The sequence below is a fragment of the Hoplias malabaricus genome, chromosome 1 (genome assembly GCF_029633855.1).
Source record: "Hoplias malabaricus isolate fHopMal1 chromosome 1, fHopMal1.hap1, whole genome shotgun sequence".
Classification (NCBI taxonomy): Eukaryota; Metazoa; Chordata; class Actinopteri; order Characiformes; family Erythrinidae; genus Hoplias; species Hoplias malabaricus.
In genome coordinates, this window is record NC_089800.1 from 699,384 (window position 1) to 722,910 (window position 23,527).

The following is a 23,527-nucleotide window of genomic DNA, read 5'->3' on the forward strand; positions in this document are numbered from 1 at the left end:
CTGCATTAGAGCTGGTCTGCTGACATAGATTTTTCATAATGCCTCCAGATAGGCACTAATTAGAATATGGGTTACAGATAATGAATGAATGAATTAATCCCATGAAACCAAACCAAGAACCATGTTCTAGACTGTGTTTCTGGGACGTGATGAAGAAGGATCTCCTAAAACACCTGCTTCTTTTTGCTTCCTCCTTTATACTTTTTATTCTCTCTTCTCTATGTATGTGAGAGAGAGAGAGAGAGAGAGACAGAGAGACAGACAGAGAGAGAGAGAAAGAGACAGACACAGAGAGAGAGAGAAAGAGACAGACAGAGAAAAGAGAGAGAGAGAGAGAGAGAGAGAGAGAGAGAGACAGACACAGAGAGAGAGAGAGAGACAGACACAGAGAGAGAGAGAGAGAGAGAGACAGACACAGAGAGAGAGAGTGGGAGAGAGAGACAGACAGACACAGAGAGAGAGAGACAGACACAAAGAGAGAGACAGAGAGAGAGAGAGAGACAGACACAAAGAGAGAGACAGAGAGAGAGAGAGACAGACAGACACAAAGAGAGAGACAGAGAGAGAGAGAGACAGACAGACACAAAGAGAGAGAGAGTGGGAGAGAGAGAGAGACAGACAGAGAGAGGGAGAGAGAGAGAGACAGACAGAGAGAGAGAGAGTTGGAGAGAAAGCGAGAGAAAGACAGACAGACAGAGAGAGCGAGAGACAGAGAGAGAGAGCGAGAGAGAGAGAGACAGACAGAGAGAGAGAGAGAAAGAAAGAGAGCGACAGAGAGAGAGAGAGACTGTGCATCTGCTGACTGGCTGGCATGGTCACTTGGCCGAGAGAGAGAGAGGTCCAAATGGATTAGTGGCCTTTTCTTAAAGGTTCAGCTTGGAAATGGCATTCCTCTGTTAAGCCTGTTAACCTGTGAAGTACGCTGTGGTCAGCAGTCACATGGAGGGATGTGTGTGGGAGCGTGAAAGCAGGCTGAAGGAGGGTGTGCTGTTACAGAGGGAATCCCGCTTCAGTCGTGGGTAGAAATGGTCATTTATGTGTCTGACTTTTTATAGTTGATTAACACTCTGATAAAATACACCCCACTGAAACCGTGCTCATCCAGCAGAACCTTTTACTGCTGTCTGGATTCAAGAGGTTTATCACTGAGGAGAGGTGTAAAACATTTTATTACAGACACCCACCTAATAAACGAACACGATCTGGATCATAATTTTGCTGATGATCAGAGTTTGGGGTACGGGGGTCTGTCAAGGTGTTATCTCAAAGATGATAACGTATGGAGTACAGCACTTTAACATTAACTACAGCTGGTAGAGTACGCAGGCGCTGCTTTAGACCTCCGTCATGGCTGGAAAAATAATACTCAATCAGGATCGTCCAGTGATCTAACAGATCTCTGGATCTGAGACGCACAGCTTTCACTCTCAACCACACCAACGATAGGCCGACTGGTCAATAAACCAATCAGAAATAGGGTGGGGGCAGGCCTTGGGTCTTGGCCAAACACATTAAAGCCCAATACTTTATACGTCTGCGTCGAACCTACGCCGTGACCTGACACTCAGCCCCGCGGACCACAGCGGCTGGGATTGGTCCGCTGAGCCTCGTGTTCCCGCCCACACGTTCCCCCCGTCGCGGTTTAAACGGTTTATATTGGGTTTGTTCATCTCATGTCTGAATGTTGTCCATTTATTTCCACAAAATTCACCAGAATCCATCATTTAAAGGGCTTTTTTACACATTTTCTCCCAGAGGAGCGCTCCCCTGGACCCCGCTTGACAGTAACGATGATCAGGGTCATACACGGGCTCTTTATGGATCTGAGACCCGGGGCCAACAGGTCGTGTGTTAAAAGTGTTTCGGGCGTGGAGGGAAGTTCAGGCTCAGGACATTGTTCACTATCAGCCCTGAGTGTGCCTCTTCAACTGAGGAGTTATCGAACCTCTGCTGAAGGAATGTTGTTAAGTGACTGCTGCAAACAGAGCTGAGAGAGTTCAGCGACTCCGTATTAGTGTTGAATCTCATCCCTGATGGTGGATGTTGTTGTTGTTGTCATTTTCTCTGTCCACACACAGCTGTGTCTGGGTTCTGGACCGACCGCACTCCTCATGTCCTCCAAAATATCATCATATATCAACAATGACACCATATCTTCATATCGCCCCGGGGCCAGTAGGAGGAGGGTCTTTGTTTAATGAGCTCCATAAGTCTATTCACTTCACACGTGTGATCTTTAGAGTCTCACCTGGGAATCTGGTACAATGAGCAATAAAGGGAGCTTCAGTGCCCCATTAGGTGGTGGCTGTAAAGCAAAAGAAACAAAATGGCACCAAAGCCAACAGTTAGTGGACACTGGAGGCTGGTCAGGATTAGAGCTGGTCAGCAGACTTCTGGAGGAAGAAAAACCACTTAAATCAGGCTTAATCTTATTTTTTTTTTGTGTGTGCGCGAGGGAGTGAAGGGATTTCAGAAGGCTTCTCCTCTACCTTTAACAGGAGCTAATACCAAGAAGCACTGTAATAGGAAAAGCCAGTTTGAAATAAAATGTCACCAGTGATACAAGTCATAATGCAGTTTTAATGGTAAAAACTCAAATTCCCTGTCGTTTAAAACGCTGAAATTCTCATTTCCGCTAGTGATAATATAGATCTACCAGCCTATAGCCATTCTGACTTTTCATGTTGATAGGATGGCATATGTTTAATGTAATTTTGACTAGTCATATGTCACAATTAGAGATGCACTGACTCACTTCTGATACCAATATGTAAACTTCACATACCTCGTACCGATCCGATACCACTGCTGAACTATTAAACCAAATAAATCACTGTTTCAGAGGCTTAAGGATTGACTTAAACTCTACCAACAAAAATATCCACAAAATATAACAAACTAACACAGAAATTGATGAACTGAAAAACAAAAAAGGAGTCAGAGGTCTTAAAAATCTCTTTCTTGTGACGCTGATACACACTGCCATTTGCCTTTTTGCACAAATGACTGAACTGACACTAACATCCCAGTAAACAAGGGACGTCCCTGGACGTTCAAAATAGGTCTAAAAGTAGTCTGTCTGTCAAGGACATATTATAAACGTCAATGGACGTCTAAAATCCATCTTAATCATCAGTGGACGTCTAAAATCCATCTTAATCGTCAGTGGACGTCCAAATCGCGTTTTATACAAGTAAATTATTTCGGGACCAATTAATAACGTCAATGGACGTCCAAAATACTTCTAATAGTCGTCTTTTCAATGTCTGTGTTCGGACGTATTTTCAACTTTCATTTTCAACCTTAAGAGAACGTTGATTAGACGGCAGTCGTTACGTTATTTCAACGTTGAATCAACGGCTAAATGTTTACTGGGTAACTCCTGTTTCCACTCTGTACTGATGCCTTTTGATACAATTGGTTTTTCCTATGAAACAAAGCTCAGTCTGATTTCTCACAAATGGCTACACGCAGGTTTTGTGTTCATAAAGAGAAATGTTGACAGAAAGCCATTACTCTCAGTGAGACCATCCATCGTTGTTCTACGGCTGCTGACAGATATTAGGAACTATGAACGATGTAAGAGCTCTTAGTTTACCACAGTGTGTTCGGTCTTTTATTCCTGGTAGATTTATAATCCCCATTCTCTTAAACACGTTTCTGTTCCACTGATGCCTCACAGTGCCACTAGGACACTGACAAATAGGGTTTGCCGTTGAGGCTTAGGTAATAAAGCAGAATCAGTGTGCAGTGGGGCGTCTGATTTGTTCTGACTGGAGCTGAAAGGTTTAGGGAGAAGGTCTAATTGTGATTAATCTAATACTGTGATTACAATTAACACGGAAACAATTTTCTTTACGTAATGTCTAGCACTGTTATTGGATCCAAGAACATCTGGCTTTAAACCTGAACAGTGAAGGTAGAGGATAAGACGTGAAGTGAATTAGTTTGTCATGTTTCTCACGTTAAATTTAAACGTAGGAGCAGTAACCGGGTCAAATATTCAGCCTTTAAACTGTTACTGAAACACTGGGATGGAGTTGGTTGGTTTTATAGATTCCCAGTGAGTTTACACTTTACTTTTAACTCATTCATCATGTTGTGGATTCGTTGGTTTTGTGGAATGGCGTGACTTTTATGTCCGAGGTTTTTTCTGAAGTCAGTGGTATTTTATTAATTGTCTCCCGTGGGGCCTTGGAGCTGACATTTGACATCGTGTGACCTTTGCCTCATAAACGGCTGTCCTCCCAAATATTTTTACAGTGCTTTTTCTTTGTAGACTGTACAATACAAATGTGTGTGTCATCAGTGGGTGCTCTTTAAAACGAATGATTAAATTAAATTCACTAAAATAGGGGTTTCTGAATTTTTACTCATTTATTTATTTTTTGACGAGTGATGTATTTCTTTGTATCTGCTTCTCTCTGAAACCCCCCTCCTGCTGTTTACTGCAGATCTCCTGGAAATGTCACTAGCAAAGCCACTTTTTGTGATTGCACACTCATCCCCAGCGGTCAGTGCGGAGAGTTGCTGGACATCAGCACTAGCTTTTTAGATTTGTGGCAGATTTGCAGTCAGTGTTGGGTGGAATGCCATTCGTTAGCGTTGGGCTCAGCAGAAATAGTGAATGGAGTCAGCAGTGCAGCAGGAGAACCCCTGAAGGGTAGCACCGCCTCAGCATAAGGAGAACCAGTCAAACACTCACGGCTGAATGGATGATTACATTTCTTTTGCTTAAATTGAATTTTTCTTTTTCCCGGTAGGGAAGCTTTGACGTACACAGCTATTACAAATCATTATCGTTTGCTTAGGCCTGGAAGGCAGTTGTTAATGTCCTTAAACGTAAGGAGGAGTTATTAGATTTACAAAGTGACAGTGTTTAATGGGTACATTTTTCATGCCACAAAACCGAACTAGAGTAGATTTTTATTTTACCAGTTATTTTAACAGAAACAGCAGCACACATTCATTCATTCATTATCTGTAAATAATACCCTTATCCAGTTCAGGGTCGCGGTGGGTCCAGAGCCTACCTGGAATCATTGGGCGCAAGGCGGGAATACACCCTGGAGGGGACGCCAATCCTTCACAGGGCAACACACACTCACACCTACTTACACTTTTGAGTCTCCAATCCACACCAACGTGTGTTTTGGGACTGTGGGAGGAAACCAGAGCACCCGGAAGAAACCCACGCAGACGCAGAGAGAACACACCACACTCCTCACAGACAGTCACCTGGAGGAAACCCACGCAGACACAGAGGGAACACACCACACTCCTCACAGACAGTCACCCGGAGGAAACCCACGCAGACGCAGAGAGAACACACCACACTCCTCACAGACAGTCACCCGGAGGAAACCCACGCAGACACAGGGAGAACACACCACACTCCTCACAGACAGTCACCCGGAGGAAACCCACGCAGACGCAGAGAGAACACACCACACTCCTCACAGACAGTCACCCGGAGGAAACCCACGCAGATGCAGAGAGAACACACCACACTCCTCACAGACAGTCACCCGGAGGGAACCCACGCAGACGCAGGGAGAACACACCACACTCCTCACAGACAGTCACCCGGAGGAAACCCACGCAGACACAGGGAGAACACACCACACTCCTCACAGACATAACCAGGAGGAAACCCACGCAGACACAGGGAGAACACACCACACTCCTCACAGACAGTCACCCGGAGGAAACCCACGCAGACGCAGAGAGAACACACCACACTCCTCACAGACAGTCACCCGGAGGAAACCCACGCAGACGCAGAGAGAACACACCACACTCCTCACAGACAGTCACCCGGAGGAAACCCACGCAGACGCAGGGAGAACACACCACACTCCTCACAGACAGTCACCCGGAGGAAACCCACGCAGACGCAGGGAGAACACACCACACTCCTCACAGACAGTCACCCGGAGGAAACCCACGCAGACGCAGGGAGAACACACCACACTCCTCACAGACAGTCACCAGGAGGAAACCCACGCAGACGCAGGGAGAACACACCACACTCCTCACAGACAGTCACCCGGAGGAAACCCACGCAGACGCAGAGAGAACACACCACACTCCTCACAGACAGTCACCCGGAGGAAACCCACGCAGACGCAGAGAGAACACACCACACTCCTCACAGACAGTCACCCGGAGGAAACACACGCAGACGCAGAGAGAACACACCACACTCCTCACAGACAGTCACCCGGAGGAAACCCACGCAGACGCAGAGAGAACACACCACACTCCTCACAGACAGTCACCCGGAGGAAACCCACGCAGACACAGGGAGAACACACCACACTCCTCACAGACAGTCACCCGGAGGAAACCCACGCAGACGCAGAGAGAACACACCACACTCCTCACAGACAGTCACCCGGAGGAAACCCACGCAGACGCAGAGAGAACACACCACACTCCTCACAGACAGTCACCCGGAGGAAACCGACGCAGAGAGAACACACCACACTCCTCACAGACAGTCACCCGGAGGAAACCGACGCAGAGAGAACACACCACACTCCTCACAGACAGTCACCCGGAGGAAACCCACACAGACGCAGAGAGAACACACCACACTCCCCACAAACAGTCACCCGGAGGAAACCCACGCAGACACAGAGAGAACACACCACACTCCTCACAGACAGTCACCCGGAGGAAACCCACACAGACACAGGGAGAACACACCACACTCCCCACAAACAGTCACCCGGAGGAAACCCACGCAGACACAGGGAGAACACACCACACTCCTCACAGTCAGTCACCTGGATATGGAAGATAATTAATGGCATAGTGAACACACAAATAGTAGTTTTACACCTGAACACCCGTTTTATTGAAAATGAAATCATGTATTTAAATGAAACATCGATCATTCCCCACTCCACATTATGTTTGGTTTGTTTGAGAGCAACCAGTTGCCTTTTGGTCTGAAAGCAGCTCAGACACCAGCTCCATAAATAGGATTACATTTGACTTTTTCTATTTTATTTTATTTGCTCTTTGGAGCTGAGCCACTGCAGTGCATTAGAAACTGCTGTTGTTATGAATGTTTCATGCTGTGGAACAGCGAGGGTTCCCTGTTTCCGCCAGAGAAGCTACAAACAGCTACAGGGAGCTGTTGTTCTGAGCTTTTCTACAGCTGGATTACTGCTGGATGGTGGTACATTAACATTTGTATTCACTGGAATCTGCATCTCGATGTTTCATTTTTTTAAAATGTATCTATTTTTCATGGTTAAATTGGTCAGAAACGTATATACGATGTTGAGTTTGTACTTGCATGAAATATTAAATACAGTAGAACAGGGGTGGGTGTGCAATATGAACACTTTACCCAACAATAATCACTTTCTATATTTACTTACACTTACACAGCACTTTGCTACACACACACACACAGTACACGTCAAAAGTTTGGACACGCCCACTCAGGGAGGGGTTCCTTTGTTTTTGGGCTGTTTTCCACATGTTGTGAATGTACAGCGCCAGTCAAAAGTTTGGACACATCTCATTCAATGTTTATTTATTATTGTTTTCTCCGTTGTAAATGAATGTGGAGGACATTAAAACTATGAAGGAACACATATGGAGTGATGTAGTAAACAGAGAAGTGTTAAAGAAAGCAGACTATGTTTTATACTTTAGACTCTTCACAGTAGCCCCCTGTCGCTTTGACGACAGCTTCACACACTCTCTCCGTTCTCTCAGTCGGCTTCATGAGGTCGTCACCTGGAACGGTTTTCAGTGAACGGCCGTGGCCTCGTCGAGAGTTAATCTATAGAACCGCTCCCTTCTGAATGTGTCTGAGACTGTAACTGGGGCTGTGCAGAGGTAGGGGCTGGTACACAGCTCTATACAGTGACTAGCTCCACTCCACCAATCACTGATGAGGAGGAGGAGGTGTGTCCACACTTTTGACGGGTGCTGTACCTGTACACAATGTCTAACTCACTCACTTTGGACAGTCACACATTCACATCTTTGGACAGTTTCACAGATTCATCCAGTCAGTTGCACGCACACTCACACTCTCTCTCACACACACACACACACACACACCTGTGGAGAGTTTCACACACTCGCACAGTCCCTCACACACACACACACACTCTCCCTGGAGGTGTGTGTCAGTGACATTACCTGCAGCACCACAGATTCACCTGGTACAGACAGTGTTTTTGAGGCTGCTGTGTAACTGTATAAAATACTGCACCGTAGCTCAGTAACATGTAAAGAGTTAAACATGTGCGTAAGCATTCCTAGAGGCTACTTTGATGTTTGTAATACGTCTGAAAGCACAGACACTATTTTTTTTTTTTTCCTCAACGTTACGTAACCCTGAGTCTTCGTACCTGCCTCTGGTCAGTGCACAAGCAGCAGCCGAGTCCGCTAAAGGAGCTCTTAGCCCAAAGCTATGTATCACTGCCTGGGAGCATGCTCACAAACCAGGGTCATCAGGTCACTGGGGCTCAGGGCGAATGTGGTCTGGTGAGACGACTAAGCCCGGGATAGTCTCAGTGTTTACTGAAATATGACCTTGTTGCCTTTAGTCATACAGCACTGAGATTTATTTATGTGTGGATGTGATGCCTTCAAGAACTGCAAGAAAAATAGTTTTTTTTACTGCTACTAATATTTTTGTCAAATATTTTCATCCAGCTTTTTATTAACTATGAAAATATATCATATTAATATTAATTTCAGTAGGAATTTTGGTGGCTGCAGGTAGGAAGAGTGTGGTGGGCCCTACGTGAAGCGTATCTTGTGTATGATTAGAATTAATAATAATAATAATCCACTCGTATAAAAATTTTAATTACTTTTTGACCAGAATGGAGTTCAGAGGCAACCAATTTTTGGGGAAATGTGGCATCGCCAGTAAAATAATTTAAATGTTTAATGTTCTTTTTTTATCCTCTCAGAAATAAAACTCTTTAGTCTTTAATTTGGTAAAAATATTTAGTTCTTACATTTTTGATGAGTAAGTTATGACATATTTCATTGTAAAGCTCAGTTTACTTGCATTATAGGTGTCCTGTGTTGTCTCTCTCTCTCTCTCTCTCATGTGTCAGCTATTCCCTTCTCTTTGTCTGATGGATCACTGATGCCCTTTAGTCTGGGAGGCCACAGTGCCCCCTGTGCATGTCATTAGCCTCAAAGTCAAAGTTGCACCTGCCCTGGGGGAAACAAACTATGTCATTTGGAGATTCTTGTGTTTTACCGTCCAAGCTTCAGGCACAGTTTACTGATGCGAGTTGTCTGACTCCTGAGGTATGAGGTTTGACTGTGGAACCAGGGAATATCTCTCACTGTTTACATCTGTGTAGTGCCCCAAGGCTCTGTTGTGGGCCCCTTCTGCTTTCGTTTTTTTTTTTTTTTTTTTGCAGCACATTCAGTGCTTTTATGTGGAAAGAAACTAAATCTGTTAGCATTTTTACAGCATTGATTTATAGGTTTTGATGGTTATCTGTTGAACAGTCTGTTATTTTGTTTTCATTTCTGTAGTTTGAGAGTTTTCTTTTGAACGTTTCTTGACATGAGAGAGGCAACTTGTAGGAAACTGTAGGAAAGATAAAGCTGTGTTTTACAAAGACATGTTCAGGGCTGTGTTGGCATTGGGCTGGAGGTGTGTGAAGACCAGGCCCATGAGGGACAGCTGTGTCAGGGCATGCTGATGGGGCTCTGTGGGAAAGATATAAGGTTAGGAGAAGACACTGCTGTGTCAGCAAATTGCCATGACAATACAGTCATTCCTGTTTTCATTGTATCCCAACACCACTCAGTGCCTCCCTGCAAGGTCACATGGTTGAACTGATCCACGCAAAGAGACCCAGATCAGCAAAATACTTCTTTCCTTTTAGAGATGATGGTTTTACACACCCAATGAATTAGAAGTAGTCCAGTGTAGGGCCACGTAGGGACTAAACAGACCTTGCAGAGTCTTGTCAATCCGAACAAAATACAAATGTCCGTCGCAAACTAGCCATGTGTAAAACCACCTAGCTGGAGTAGCAGTCATGTGTGTTTATCTGACCTGGCAGCTTGTAAAATTACAAAATAAAATGGTTTTTGAAGAGGTTCAAACGCTCCTTGGATCGGTGGCCGACGAAAGAATCCCGCGACAAGGAAGGAACAAATGCAGTCCGTGCAGCGGATAAGCCCCATAACATTCACCCAGTCAACTACCTAAACAACTCCATGGAACAGTCTGGGAGACAGGACTCTATATTTTACATGTCTGTCTCTCGAATGTGGTACGGTCCAGTTCTTAGTACAGTCCTCAGGACATGCCAGATGGTCCACAGCTTTCCACAGTGTTTCAAGTTATAGGTTAGGATCGAGCATCCTTGAAAGCACTGAGGAGCTGATTAAGACACACTGCTGTCACTTTTCTTGTAATGTCAGTTAAGACTCTGTCATGGGCAACAATACTGTAAAATACTGTCTAACCCTCTATTTCCACAAACGGTTCCAACGTCGTCATATGTTCAGTAACATTTTCATTTTGTTGTAATGGTTTAAAACAGTTCATATTGGATGATGTGTTGCCGCCAGCGACCGGGGAAGGATTACACAACTTCTATCCATATTTTAGCAGCCGTGTGTCTGCAGAAGAGACGGGAATGGAAAGAAAGGCGTCCTAAGATGAATGTGCCAGAGGGCATGGGCCGAGGAGTCGGAGTACATGCAGCATTGTATATTATCACATGCCTTGTGCTCGATGGTGCCCTTTTGGGCCATTAATTATTTCTAAACTATAGCCCTCCTTCACGTCCACTGAGACTCAGTAGCGAATACAGGCCTTTTATGCAGCTGAAAATGAAATCAATTCATTAAACATTCATAATTATTTTTATCGTCTAGGTCCCGGGGGTTAGGCGTGAAAGGTTCTTTCAGTGGAGCTTCAGTGGAGCATGTTGAGTACGAAGCTGTGGAGGTCTGGCCAGCTCTGTAGTGTTTCATTAGCCGGATGGTGATGGTGTTGTTGGAAAGTGAAAGGCCCCCTGAGGCATAAATCATTTTCTGAAGCTGGGCGCCATCTGCGTGCCCTTGCAGCAGAGTCCCAAACTGATAGCTTCTCAGCAGCATCCATCAGACACCTGCACAACTCAGAAATCCTGTTTGAATGTTTGGAGCAGTGCAAACAACTCTGTTTTACTTTTTCCAATATTTAAACATTGTGTAATTAAAGTGTATGTAAACCTTCAAATTAAGCAGGGCCCGGCCTTCTTTGAGAGTTTGGAAAATCACTGTTAGGAGGTGGAGTGCAAGTGTGACAGGGACACAGAGACGGGAAAGTGGTCAGGATTAGCCATCATGCTAATTAGCCTTATGCTAAACATGAATAGCTGAGTGAGGTGCATCTACGAGCTGTTCTTGGAAAGTCTAGTGTGGCCTAGGTCCCACATCTTGTTCTTCCTCTAGTGCCGGTCGCAGCTCTGATGTCTCTTCCAGGGCTAACAGCACTCTCCTCAGAATTTGCTGCTGTCCATCTTACTACAGAGCAAGCGGGGAACGCCTGTGTCAAGTCCGGGACACACGTTATGGGTGTTTACGTTTACACACACAGCTCCTCTGGGTAAACATTTGGTAAAAATGTTTGGTTTGATGTGTGAAAGAGGCTTGGGAGAGAAGAATCTGAGCAATAAAAATTGGTTTTATTGGTTGTTGAAAAAACACAACATCACCTATAAGTCTTAATATTCACTCAGCTCAGATAACAGGTCTAGTCTGGTGATAACAGGTGTAGTCTGTAGTCTGGTGATAACAGGTGTAGTCTGGTGATATCAGGTGTAGTCTGGTGATATCAGGTGTAGTCTGGTGATAACAGGTATAGTCTGTAGTCTGGTGATATCAGGTGTAGTCTGGTGATATCAGGTGTAGTCTGGTGATAACAGGTGTAGTCTGTAGTCTGGTGATAACAGGTGTAGTCTGGTGATAACAGGTGTAGTCTGTAGTCTGGTGAAAACAGGTGTAGTCTGTAGTCTGGTGATATCAGGTGTAGTCTGGTGATATCAGGTGTAGTCTGTAGTCTGGTGATAACAGGTGTAGTCTGTAGTCTGGTGATATCAGGTGTAGTCTGGTGATATCAGGTGTAGTCTGGTGATAACAGGTGTAGTCTGTAGTCTGGTGATATCAGGTGTAGTCTGGTGATATCAGGTGTAGTCTGTAGTCTGGTGATAACAGGTGTAGTCTGTAGTCTGGTGATATCAGGTGTAGTCTGGTGATATCAGGTGTAGTCTGGTGATAACAGGTGTAGTCTGTAGTCTGGTGATAACAGGTGTAGTCTGGTGATAACAGGTGTAGTCTGTAGTCTGGTGATAACAGGTGTAGTCTGTAGTCTGGTGATATCAGGTGTAGTCTGGTGATAACAGGTGTAGTCTGTAGTCTGGTGATATCAGGTGTAGTCTGGTGATAACAGGTGTAGTGTGTAGTCTGGTGATATCAGGTGTAGTCTGGTGATAACAGGTGTAGTGTGTAGTCTAGTGATAACAGGTGTAGTCTGGTGATAACAGGTGTAGTCTGTAGTCTGGTGATATCAGGTGTAGTCTGGTGATATCAGGTGTAGTCTGGTGATAACAGGTGTAGTCTGTAGTCTGGTGATAACAGGTGTAGTCTGTAGTCTGGTGATATCAGGTGTAGTCTGGTGATAACAGGTGTAGTCTGTAGTCTGGTGATATCAGGTGTAGTCTGGTGATAACAGGTGTAGTGTGTAGTCTAGTGATAACAGGTGTAGTCTGGTGATAACAGGTGTAGTCTGTAGTCTGGTGATATCAGGTGTAGTCTGGTGATAACAGGTGTAGTCTGTAGTCTGGTGATAACAGGTGTAGTCTGTAGTCTGGTGATAAAAGGTGCAGTCGGTGTAGTTTGTCCCTTTACGAAGCAGTAACTTCGGGAAGATTTTTGAGTAGAGACGCTTGACACCGGGCATGGTACCCTTAGGCTTTTATGTGGCTGTTGGAGACTCTCCTTCTTACTGACAATGCATTACAATGTTCCAATGAGTTTACAGCTGTAGGCGCCATTAAACACCAGTGTCTGCAATGAGTGCAACTTATAGTAGCTAAAGATAATAACAAGTCTTCGCACCTGAAGTAAAGTCCAGATTTGTCCTGATGTATAGTACCCTTCCCTTCCTCCTTGTAAAGGTTCACCTCCTGAAGGGGGAGGGGTGACATTGTGTGATATTGAAGGGCCATGCTCTATTGTGTGGAGCAGGATGTTGTGGTTTTCATGTCCTTTGGTCAGTCACCCACACTGCGGATACTCACTTTCTCTCACTTGAGCTTTTCCTCAAGAGCGCCATGACTCGCAAGGTTATGAGGAGTCGAGTTTTCTGTAAATGTTCTTATGGATGTTTTAATTCGTTTAATGGAAAATCCTAAAGAAAAAATGTGCATTGTGTCATTTTGAATTTTTGTTTCTTTTGGTCCATCTCTGAAATCTCCACACGTTGTGAAGGATAAGTGGTTGTTTCAAATGTGGAAATATAATGATACTTAAACTTATTGTGTTAAGAGTCACAAGGGTACAGTACCCGCTGCAACACGCACAGTTCCTGCCTCCATCAGCTCCCAGTGCTGAGGAGGCGTGTGGGGCCGTGCGGCTCATTGGGGATTCACAGCGTGTGCAGCAGTGACGTGGGAGGTTGATTACGACGGTCCTGTGTTGCATAGCCAGCGTATTCCTCACCTCAGAGCCTGTGGAGAAACAGCGTCCTGGAGCAGGAGCTGGAGCTCGGCCAAACATCAGGGCACTTTGAAGAGCCGTCCAGTTTTATGACCCCCTCATCCTTTAACCGTATTACTATGATGAACTGGGGCAGGTGATGCACTGTTACACAATATTACACAAATAAAATATGTGCGTTCTTGTAGGGGTGACATTCACGTGGATTATACAGAGCTGGAGGGGTCAAAGTCTTTCAAAGGTGTTAGAGAGACTTTCTTGTAGACGAACGGTCTTAAGGTTTGAATACATGTAAAATTGGTAGCACGTCTCTACATGGAACCAACATGACATTTATATCTATTTACTGAATTTTAAGGCACTGTTTTGTTTTTTCTGTTGTCTTCTGACTGTTCTTACTGTGTTTGTTGTGAAGAAAGTGCTCTGAAATGGTGCTTTTGTGTTTTGAAAAATGTAAACAAAACAGAAAACTTTCTCTCCGTTTTCTTCTGTTGGACTTGAAGTGGGTGGGGCTAAATTTGGCGTACATGACATCAGGTCTGCCGCAGAATCTATGGAAGTATATCTGTCTCATCGGACTCGAATAGAACTCGTGAATTTTCAAGAACACGTTTTCACTGTTACTATTCAAGGTTAAAAAATCAGGCTAAAAAAAAATCAAACAATATATTTCGAAGTTGCTCAAATTCGGTAGACGACATTCAGACGCCAAAATACGAGTTACAAAAAAATTCAGATACACATCCGGGACACCAAGGATGAGCAATCGATTCATTTGGATTTTCTCTTTCACCTTAAATGGTGCAGTAGTTGCATTCTGTCGCCGCTAGATGACGAACAAATACGAACACAACTTCTACACCGTGGAAAAACTACACGTTTAGCTTCCTTCTGCGGATATTTTACTCACCTTAATAAAGACACTGTTTTTATGTGTTGGGATCGGAGGAGATTCTGAGGGGCAAGTTTGTAATGGAGCAGTGTGTGTGTGTGTGTGTGTGTTGTACATTTCACAACTGCAGTTTAGTCATCTGCCACTTCTCAGCTCTCATCCCCTGCAGGGGCGTCCAAACCCAGCATAACCCAGAGGTTCTCTCTGGTGGATTTGCTTCGCTACTAATGCGATATTGTTTACGTTGCCATGGTGATACCACAGTGAATCATTCTAAAATATCACCTGACCTTGTAGCTCAGAGCAGCAGCAGAGAGAGATATTTAGAGCTGTTACATTTTTTACAAAAATGCATAAACATAGTGTAATATCAAATATAACGTGTGAAAAAGCTAATTCCAAGGACCAGCTTCGACAGTGTTGCTGCGCTACCTGGCATTTTCTTGATGGTATATTAAAACAACAGTGCTAAGTATGGACTTTTTGCCTTGACAGTAGCATTATTTCAGTGTGTGTGTGTGCGTGTGTGCGTGCTGGTTTGTTTGCGTATTTGTCCTTGGAGCTTTTGTAATATTTCTGAGCCTGCAAAATTCAAAGGCCACTCTCTCCTCTGCCGTGTAAAAGCAGGGCTTGATCGATAAGCTACTGTGCTGCATTTCAGCTTCCAAATAAGCTTTGCATATTTTCCTAGCTTTCAAGGCTGTATCTGCCACCTCGCTGCTCGAAGGCGACATTGTGAGAAAGTGTGTGAATAGGCTGTTATTAAAATAGCGTAAATCTGTTCACAATGCCCAGGCTGCTGTGAAAAATGACGCCTTTCTCTCACTTGGCTTCTGCCGTAAAGACGTATTTCCACTGAGACCCGTCCCAGATGATCACGGGTTTTTACTCCAGTTAAAGTTACAGTGTGCAGTTAGCAATACCGTTAAGTAAAGTAGACCTTAGATGACCACTGCTTTCCTTAACACTTAAAGCAAAGTCCTGTAAAACAATCTAGTGCTTTGACTTCAGAGAACAACTACTCAGAGGCTGAACATCTCAACACCTTCATGCTTCAGCATCAAACGTAATCTGTTAAAAACTGTGAACCCAATGCCGTACCGTGATGTGCACCGTCCCCTGAAATGTGACAGCAATACAATGGCTGTGATTGGTCAAAGATGAATCGAGGAAGTGCAGAAACATCAATAACTAATCTCGTACACTACAGAGAGTTTACAGACAGCAAATTCATAGTGAGAGATTTCCTTGGGCATTGGTTTGGACGTCAGGATTCAAATTAAAATGTGGAACAAGGGAAATTACAGACGTCTCTGAGGGGGAAGCAGAGACAAACGTGGAGAATGTGTAGAAGTTGTTTTTCTTGCCACCACATGTAAACTCCGCTATGTCCCTAATAGCACGCAGATTATAAACTAAAACTACCGCTGAGCAGCGCAGACACACACGTATAAACACTCTGGATGCTGTAGGGCAGTTGCGCAGGCTGCAGTTCAAGTCATTTCTTTTGTTGCTATTAATCAAATATATGTTCATTAACAGTAACGGATAAATGATGTACATCTCAAACCAGAACACTAACACTAACCGAATCATCCATTCATTATCGTTTAGCCTTTCATCCTGTTCAGGGCCACAGTGTGATCTTCCAGATATCATTGGGCACAAGGCCGGGACGTACACTGGACAGAGCACCAGTCCATCACAGAGCATCACACACTTCACGGCTTTTGACGATTTGGCACCATCCACCCAGCAGCGCGTGCTGCCCAAACTATGGCCATCAAGATTGCAAATAACAGACAACCTCACTGAAGCCTTTCCTAGACAGACGCTAACAGGACGAGCTTGGGGCACTGCTCACAGCTGATGAGGCCTTTGCTTAAATCGCCCCAGTGTAAGCCCATGTTCTCATTAAACTGGATTAGCACTGAGGCACTCATGAAGTGACCTAGTGTTCCTGCTCTGGTTGGAGATTTTTATGAGCACGGAGGTGGTCAGTTTATGTTTAAACAGAGCTAAAGGGGATAATTCTCCAGGGCTTATTTTGCTTTCTTAAATCGCTGTATTGGATCTGACCACACGTCTACAGTGACAATTGTAATATTGCGATAAGCATGTTATTAACACAGATGTTTCTGACTTTCTGAGTGTCCAGTATTGAAGCGGAGAGTCAGTTAGGCTGAGGAATTTTCACTGTTTGCTTTTGATGAGTGTGCGCTTTGGGCAGATAAGAGGATTTGTGGTCAGCCGGGGTGCTTTTAGGAATAACGCCGTCCCCCTCGTGCCAAAGCGTGCCGGGACATTTTAACAGGTCGTCTTTTTTAATTAGCTACATAAGATGGACCTGACCTCTGGCTGATCCGAGCAGGAGTGGACTGTGGTGTGTTTGGCTCCGCCCATAGCTCTGCCACTGAACTGGAGCTTTTCTTAAAGAAAGCTGTGCGCGTGTGATTCAGTAAAAACAATGCAAAGCCTGCAGCACAAAGCCATGCTTCAGCGCGTTTTCAATGAAATGTCAGTTCCGAACACTCAGACTTTGAAGTGTGGTGAGACTGGAGTGTGAGAGGGTTCAAAGACAGATTTGCAGCTGCTCTGGTGTGTAATCTCATGAAAAATAGGACAAAAAACAGTAAAACGAATTATGAAGGAACTCTAGTGGCAAGGCAGGGGAACTGACTTTCTTTCATAGCAACTGGTGGCAGGTGAGACGAGCTTTAGAGAGAAGTGGCAACAGTTCTGTTCAACATAATGGGATGCTGTAGTTCAAAAATGTTAGCGGTTGTAGTTAAAGTACACAAATTATTCAATTAATCAATAATTGAATTAATAGTTGCATTAATAGTAGCAGGAATAGTAGCAGTAGCATTGTTAGCAGAAGTAGTAGCAGTATTAGCAGGAATAGTAGCAGTAGCAGTGTTAGCAGTAATAGTAGCAGTAACTAGCAGTAATATTAGCAGAAGTAGTAGCAGTGTTAGCAGGAATAGTAGCAGTAGCAGTGTTAGCAGAAGTAGTAGCAGTGTTAGCAGTAATAGTAGCAGTAATGTTAGCAGGAATATTAGCAGGAATAGTAGCAGTAAGTAGCAGTGATAGCAGTAATATTAGCATTAGCAGTAGTAGCAGTGATAGCAGCAGTAGTCACAGTATTAGCATTAAATGTAGCAGTGTTAGCAGTAGTAGTAGCAGTTTAACAATTATAGTAGCAGTGTTAACAGTAATAGTAGAAGTAGTAGTAGCGGTGTTGACAGTAGTAGTAGCGGTGTTGACAGTAGTAGTAGTGAAAAAGTTATAGTATCTGGAGTAATTTAATTAGGAACTATGACAGTTTTGTGGGCTGTTGGTCAGCTAGGATTTACTCTTGTTTATTTATGGTGGATGATTTCTGGGAGCCATAGATCTGGGCTGAGTATCCTTGGACAGCCTTAGTGATTGTTTTGCTAGGCTTCTCTTGTCCAGAAACACGTGTTTGATTCATGCTAGTGAAGACTCTGATTCCTCTTGCTCAGTGAAGACTCTTGTCCGCTTGCATTGTGCATGTGTACATGCGTGTTTTATGTTTCGCTGGACGCCATATGATGGGCTTCTCCGTAAAAAGCTAAAACTTTACTGTGAAAAGCGCTATATAAATAAAATGTAATCGATTGATGGTCTAAGAAAGAAATACAATCAGTTTCACTTGCCAAATGACTGAAAGCTGAAATGATGCAGAAGTTAAAATAAGGATTAGGACTAGGTTTACCATGTTTTTTTTACATATGAATATTTTCATAGGTCGCGTAAACCTTGGTTTTGTGAAAACATAACTACTGTACACGTAATCTTCAGTGAATTTGCCAAACCTTGTTTACACATTGGTAAATGAAGCATGTTGCATTTCAGTGCTGATGAAGTCCAGTGAAATTCATAACGTCATGTTGAGGTCAGCAGGTGTTGTGATGATTTGTGCCTCTTTGGAGAAGCTGTGGAGCACCAGTTAAGAGTGAGTCGAGTGTGCGGTTAATGTGTAGCTTCTGACGTCTGGCACCTCTTCTCTGCGCTAACGCAGCTAGCAGCAGAGCAGTGAATCAGTAGCTCGATGACTAACAGGAAAAGAGCATTGAAAGCCTTAATTAGGCGTATAATGGAGGAGGGAAGGCTACGTGTAGGTGGACCTGAACGGTGCAGTAACACTCTGTGTGTGTGTGAGTGTTTATGAAAGCCAGGACTGATATACCTTGATGAAAGCCTATGAAAAAGTTTTTAACAAAACCTCAATGAATAATTGGAAAAATCTATTTTTCTGTGTATTTCAGCGATCATGTACGTGATGGGAGCTCTGGGTCCTGCTGCTGGATATCTGCTGGGCGGAGTCCTCATTGGTTTTTACGTGGACCCAAAGACCATCGTCAACATTGACCAGAGTGACCCTCGATTTGTTGGTAACTGGTAAGAGTCTTTTCCGTTTGTAAAATCTAGGTATTTATTTTTGACAGGTGCCTTATCTCCCTCAGTGAAGGCGACAGCTCTGAGACGTGTGGCGATCCTCTCTGCTTGTGTTTTCAGGTGGAGCGGGTTCCTGCTGTGTGCAGTAGCCATGCTGCTGGTGATCTTCCCTATGTTCACCTTCCCCAAGAAACTGCCCCCTCGCCACAAGAAGAAAAAGAAGAAAAAGCTCAGTGCAGACGACACGTCCAGCGACGACGACGTCATGAAGGAGAAGTCCAACAGCAAAGGCCAAACGGTCACCTCCTCCATGGGCTTTGGGAAGGACATCAAGGGTACGTTCGTTTTTTAGGATGACGATTTGATTGTACGTCTGAAACGATGGCTCTCTTTACTGTTATTTTGCTTTGCTCTTTCACTCTAACGGTCATTAAAAGGACATTTACATTCGTAGTCACACAGTCTCTTGAAAAACAGCATGTTTGCGTTCAGCAGGACCCTGTGGAGGTCTGAATCTGTGTGTTTTATGAACACAGTGCTTGTGTGTGTCACATGCGGTGAAATGATGTAAAAATGTTAGTTCGGCAGGACTCTCTAAACACACCGCTGCACAAAAGCTGTAGAAGCACCTATCGTGGGCTTCCGTCATGACCCAGATAGTGACTGCTGTCGGAGGTCAAGAGCAGAAGCTTTATCGGCAGCGCAATAACACGGCGGCTTTCCCGATTTCAAGGAACCTGTCTCCGCTGGAGAGAGCCTCGCTGATAAATAGCTGCGGCGTTATAGGGGAAAGAAACAGGCCGCCTGCTTTTTCTCCAAATGAGCTCCCGAGGGGCCGCCCTCGCACAACCTCATCTCACCGAAGCTCCAGCTCTGCTGACTCCACCTGGGAGAGCGCTTTTTTTCTGATGGCACAGACGCTGTGAAATGGTGCTTAATAAAATATTACAGATTGATGATACAACTTTAAAAGGTAGGAGCAGAAAGTGCGTAACCAACCCGTGTTGTTTCTCTTTGTTGATGAGGCTTTGAAAGCCCTCGATGAGAAATGGCCGTGTTTCTGAGTGTTTCACGCTCTTCGTTCATTAGGAGCAGAGAGCAGGTCTGCGGTTGGCTCATTATGTCCTTGTTATTTTTGAAGATTTTGTCTTATGTAATTCTCTAATGAGTTTTCAAAGAGAGTTTGGAAATCAACGCCGGGCACTGATTAATCTGTAGAGCTTTAGACTGGTGTCTTCTCATCTGAGAGGTTCTTCCAGGTGCGTGCACACCTCCATACAGTAAACAAGGACGTATTAAAGGGCCCACAGTTTACTTTTTACATTTCTCCTCTGTTCTTCACATAAAATGTGTGTTGTTTTATTCAGAAAAACAGTCACTGTCTTAAAACAACCACTTCCTTTTTAAAAATGAGTTAGACTTTTTATACCGTACCCTCGTGACTGGTTGATACATAAAATAAATGGGCGGTTATGTGCGTGTTTGTATTTCTTGACGTGATTAAGAGACCGTTATGTAGTTCAGTAATCAGAGACACTGCAGTGAGGAACGTGAGGACTGGGCTTTCTGGAAATCCAGAAATCTACCGTGAGCTGATCTGCTTGATTTAACACACGGAACAATGTGGCTATGTACTGCCTCATTAAATTACTGCTGCACACCTCCACAATGCACTTATTAGCCTTTGTCTGCCTGGGTTTCGGCCAAAATTGCTGCATTCCACTTCAGCTGAGTGATTAAACAGATTTCACTTTCAGTTACAGTTCTGGCTTCCAGTGATTAGAAAAACAAGATAACGGAGATGCAATTAATTCTGTGATGGATGTGTGGCTTTGTAATCATGTTCTTCTTCTAAAAACCTGAACAGAGCCGCTATTAAGAACCTGGAAAATACTTTGCTTCCACCACAGACATGGTCAAGCTGCATCGTCTGTTAAAGCCAGACAGTTTTTAATAAATGCATATCGGCAGCGTCAGTCATCTCGGTGCAGACGACAGCAGTCATGAACCCATCCCCCCCAGCAATCAAACAATCCTATATCTTCACATGCTGCTACCTTCTGACCTGATTAACGTTATTAGCATTACTGAGGCACAAAAGCCCCCAGTGCTGTGAGGACCAGGGTTTAACCCCGCCCCACCTTTCATAAACCCACTGTAACCTGCTGCATTTCCAACCCTTTTAGCGCCTGGCTAAGTCTCAGGATTTATGAGATGTTGGCAAGCGTTTTGTTAATTAGTCGGTGAAACGGTCAGTCTGTCTTGCTTCCAGATACTGGGAGGGTACTTAGTGAGAGGGAGAGTCAGCAGACAGCAGAGAAATTCTGCAGATTACCATGGAAATCATTTAAAGCCATACTTTAATGTTTTTTCAACATCAATGTACTCTGTCAGCTAATTTGTGTCTGGTGACTCAGGGCTGTGAAGCTAATCTGGCAAACCATTAAAGAAAGCTTACGGTACACTCCTCTAAATGCAGTCATGCGTTTCTATAAACCCCGTTAATTTCCACCGTTCTGTAATTTCAGTTCGAATATTGATAAAGAAGTTGGCTGCGTGCGTTAGTCCCATTCTTGAAAATAATTAGCATTGTCTGGAGTCTCCCATACGGTGTCTTGTGTTTTCGTGTGACTCTACTGAAAGTTATATTTAAGGCTGATACTAAATCATATGATGTATAGCTACAGTAAGAGACCTGTCAGCGGGAGAAGATCCCCTGTGTGTTCTGATCCTGGAACCGTTCTCTGATGCTCTGCCCTTGCTCTGAAAGTTACAGAGGACAGAGCCACTGATGTTGATGTGTTTCCTTATATAATTGTCTCTAGATCTCCCCAAGGCAGCTGTAAGGATCCTGAGCAACATGACATTTCTGTTTGTGAGCTTGTCCTACACAGCAGAGAGCGCCATCGTCACCGCCTTCATCACCTTCATCCCCAAATTCATCGAGTCACAGTTCGGTATCCCCGCCTCCAACGCCAGCATCTACACAGGTAAGAGACCTGAGAGGATGTACACCATTGTGTACACGTCCATTACTTATTAGCTACAGTAGCCTTTTAACTTTTAGTGCAAAGCTAAAGAAGCATATTTCAGACACCAAACCTCTCCTGGCTGTCATTAGAAAAATAGCAAACATGCCGTGTGCTAAAATATACTCCCAAAGCTATAGAAACGGACTTACTCCCTGAAATTAAGGGGTGGATGACAACCACAAGAGAAATATGTGAGTGAAAGCTTTACTGAAATGCAGTACAGTGATCCCTCGTTTTTAGCAGGGGATGCGTTCCAAGACCACCCGCGAAAAACGAAGAGGAAAGATATTTTTTAATGTATTTAACGAGTATCTGGACTTTTAAACCCCTCCCTGTTACTGTTAACAACCCACCCTTCGCATTAAACAGTCGTTCTATAATGTTTTTCAGCTGGAACTACATGTGATATCCCACCAGTTTCTTTAATAGAGTCATTCCTAAGCTGTGATTTAGCGTCAGTAAATTTCACTCGGATGTGGACATGAACAACACATGTCCTGTACGTAAGAAACACTTGTAAATGATAGATTGTGTCACCTACAGGCCCAGTCTAATACATGGAAATAATAATAAAAACATACTTTTGTTTTAATTTACACACCATAAGAAAAAACCCACAAAGTAGCGAATCCGCGAAAGATGAACCGCAGAGTAGCGAGGGATTAGTGTAGTTGTGAGCACAGAGACTCACGGCCCTATACACGTGAGAAAACGGCGTTCCAAAACGGTGTGGACCCTCTGACTCTAGGCCGAATGCAAATGCAGTGATGTGATAAATATTCTAATTATCACATTGTCGTCTACTGATATTTCGAGCGAGTTTTTCTAATGGAATAGACGCAACGCTTCATTTTAATTCTCACACTTTGTCTTTTGCTTTCTCGGGTGTGGGATCCAAGCTGTTTTAATAAATTGATTAGATTTAGTGTGTATTTATACTCTAGCCGTGTTTGAAATGGCTCCCTACTCACTGTTCCCTACATCTCTCACTGCAGGGTGCACTGGATTCAGGAGGGTAGTGAATGATCTCGGACCCTACCTCATGCGCATTTTTGACCACCCCCAGAGTATTGTGGGTATCCTGTATCCGATTGGCTTCGGACTCCACTACATAATGGTGGAACCCAAAAAATAGTGCACTCTATAGTGAATAGGGCACAGATTAAGACACAGCATGTGACTCTATAACACTTCATTCTCCCAGTGTTTGAGCCACACGTTCGTTTACACCTCAGCGAGTTGTGTGCGCACATGTGAAAACACAAAGGTGTGAGGAGTTTCCTTAAATGGGTCCATCCTCTCTGCGCTGTGAAGGTGGAGCAGATTGCTGCCGAATCTAGTGATCACACACCACATTGCTGCCTGAGGTAATGTCCAAACCTCTAGCCGGAATAGTAGCTCATCGGTGGCTGTCTGGCCACCGTCCAAAAACAGTCTGGACATCTTAAAAAGCTCGTTCCGT

The 23,527-nt window shown here is 44.2% G+C and overlaps 1 protein-coding gene across 4 annotated transcripts in view; it reads left to right on the plus strand.

Annotated features, from left to right (window-relative positions):
* The window catches only part of LOC136664857 (solute carrier organic anion transporter family member 5A1), a 51,563-nt gene that overhangs the window by 12,796 nt on the left and 15,240 nt on the right, over window positions 1-23,527 (plus strand). For 3 of the 4 annotated variants that reach the window (XR_010795186.1, XM_066642314.1, XM_066642323.1), the window contains exons 3-5: window positions 18,904-19,036; window positions 19,154-19,368; window positions 21,859-22,023. Coding sequence is in view for 3 of the 4 variants with exons in the window: in XM_066642314.1 (XP_066498411.1) it covers window positions 18,904-19,036; window positions 19,154-19,368; window positions 21,859-22,023 (513 nt within the window). In the remaining variant the exon portion in view is untranslated. Of the gene's footprint in view, window positions 1-17,182; window positions 17,210-18,903; window positions 19,037-19,153; window positions 19,369-21,858; window positions 22,024-23,527 lie in introns of those variants that run through there. The other variant, XM_066642336.1, reaches the window with a different exon arrangement.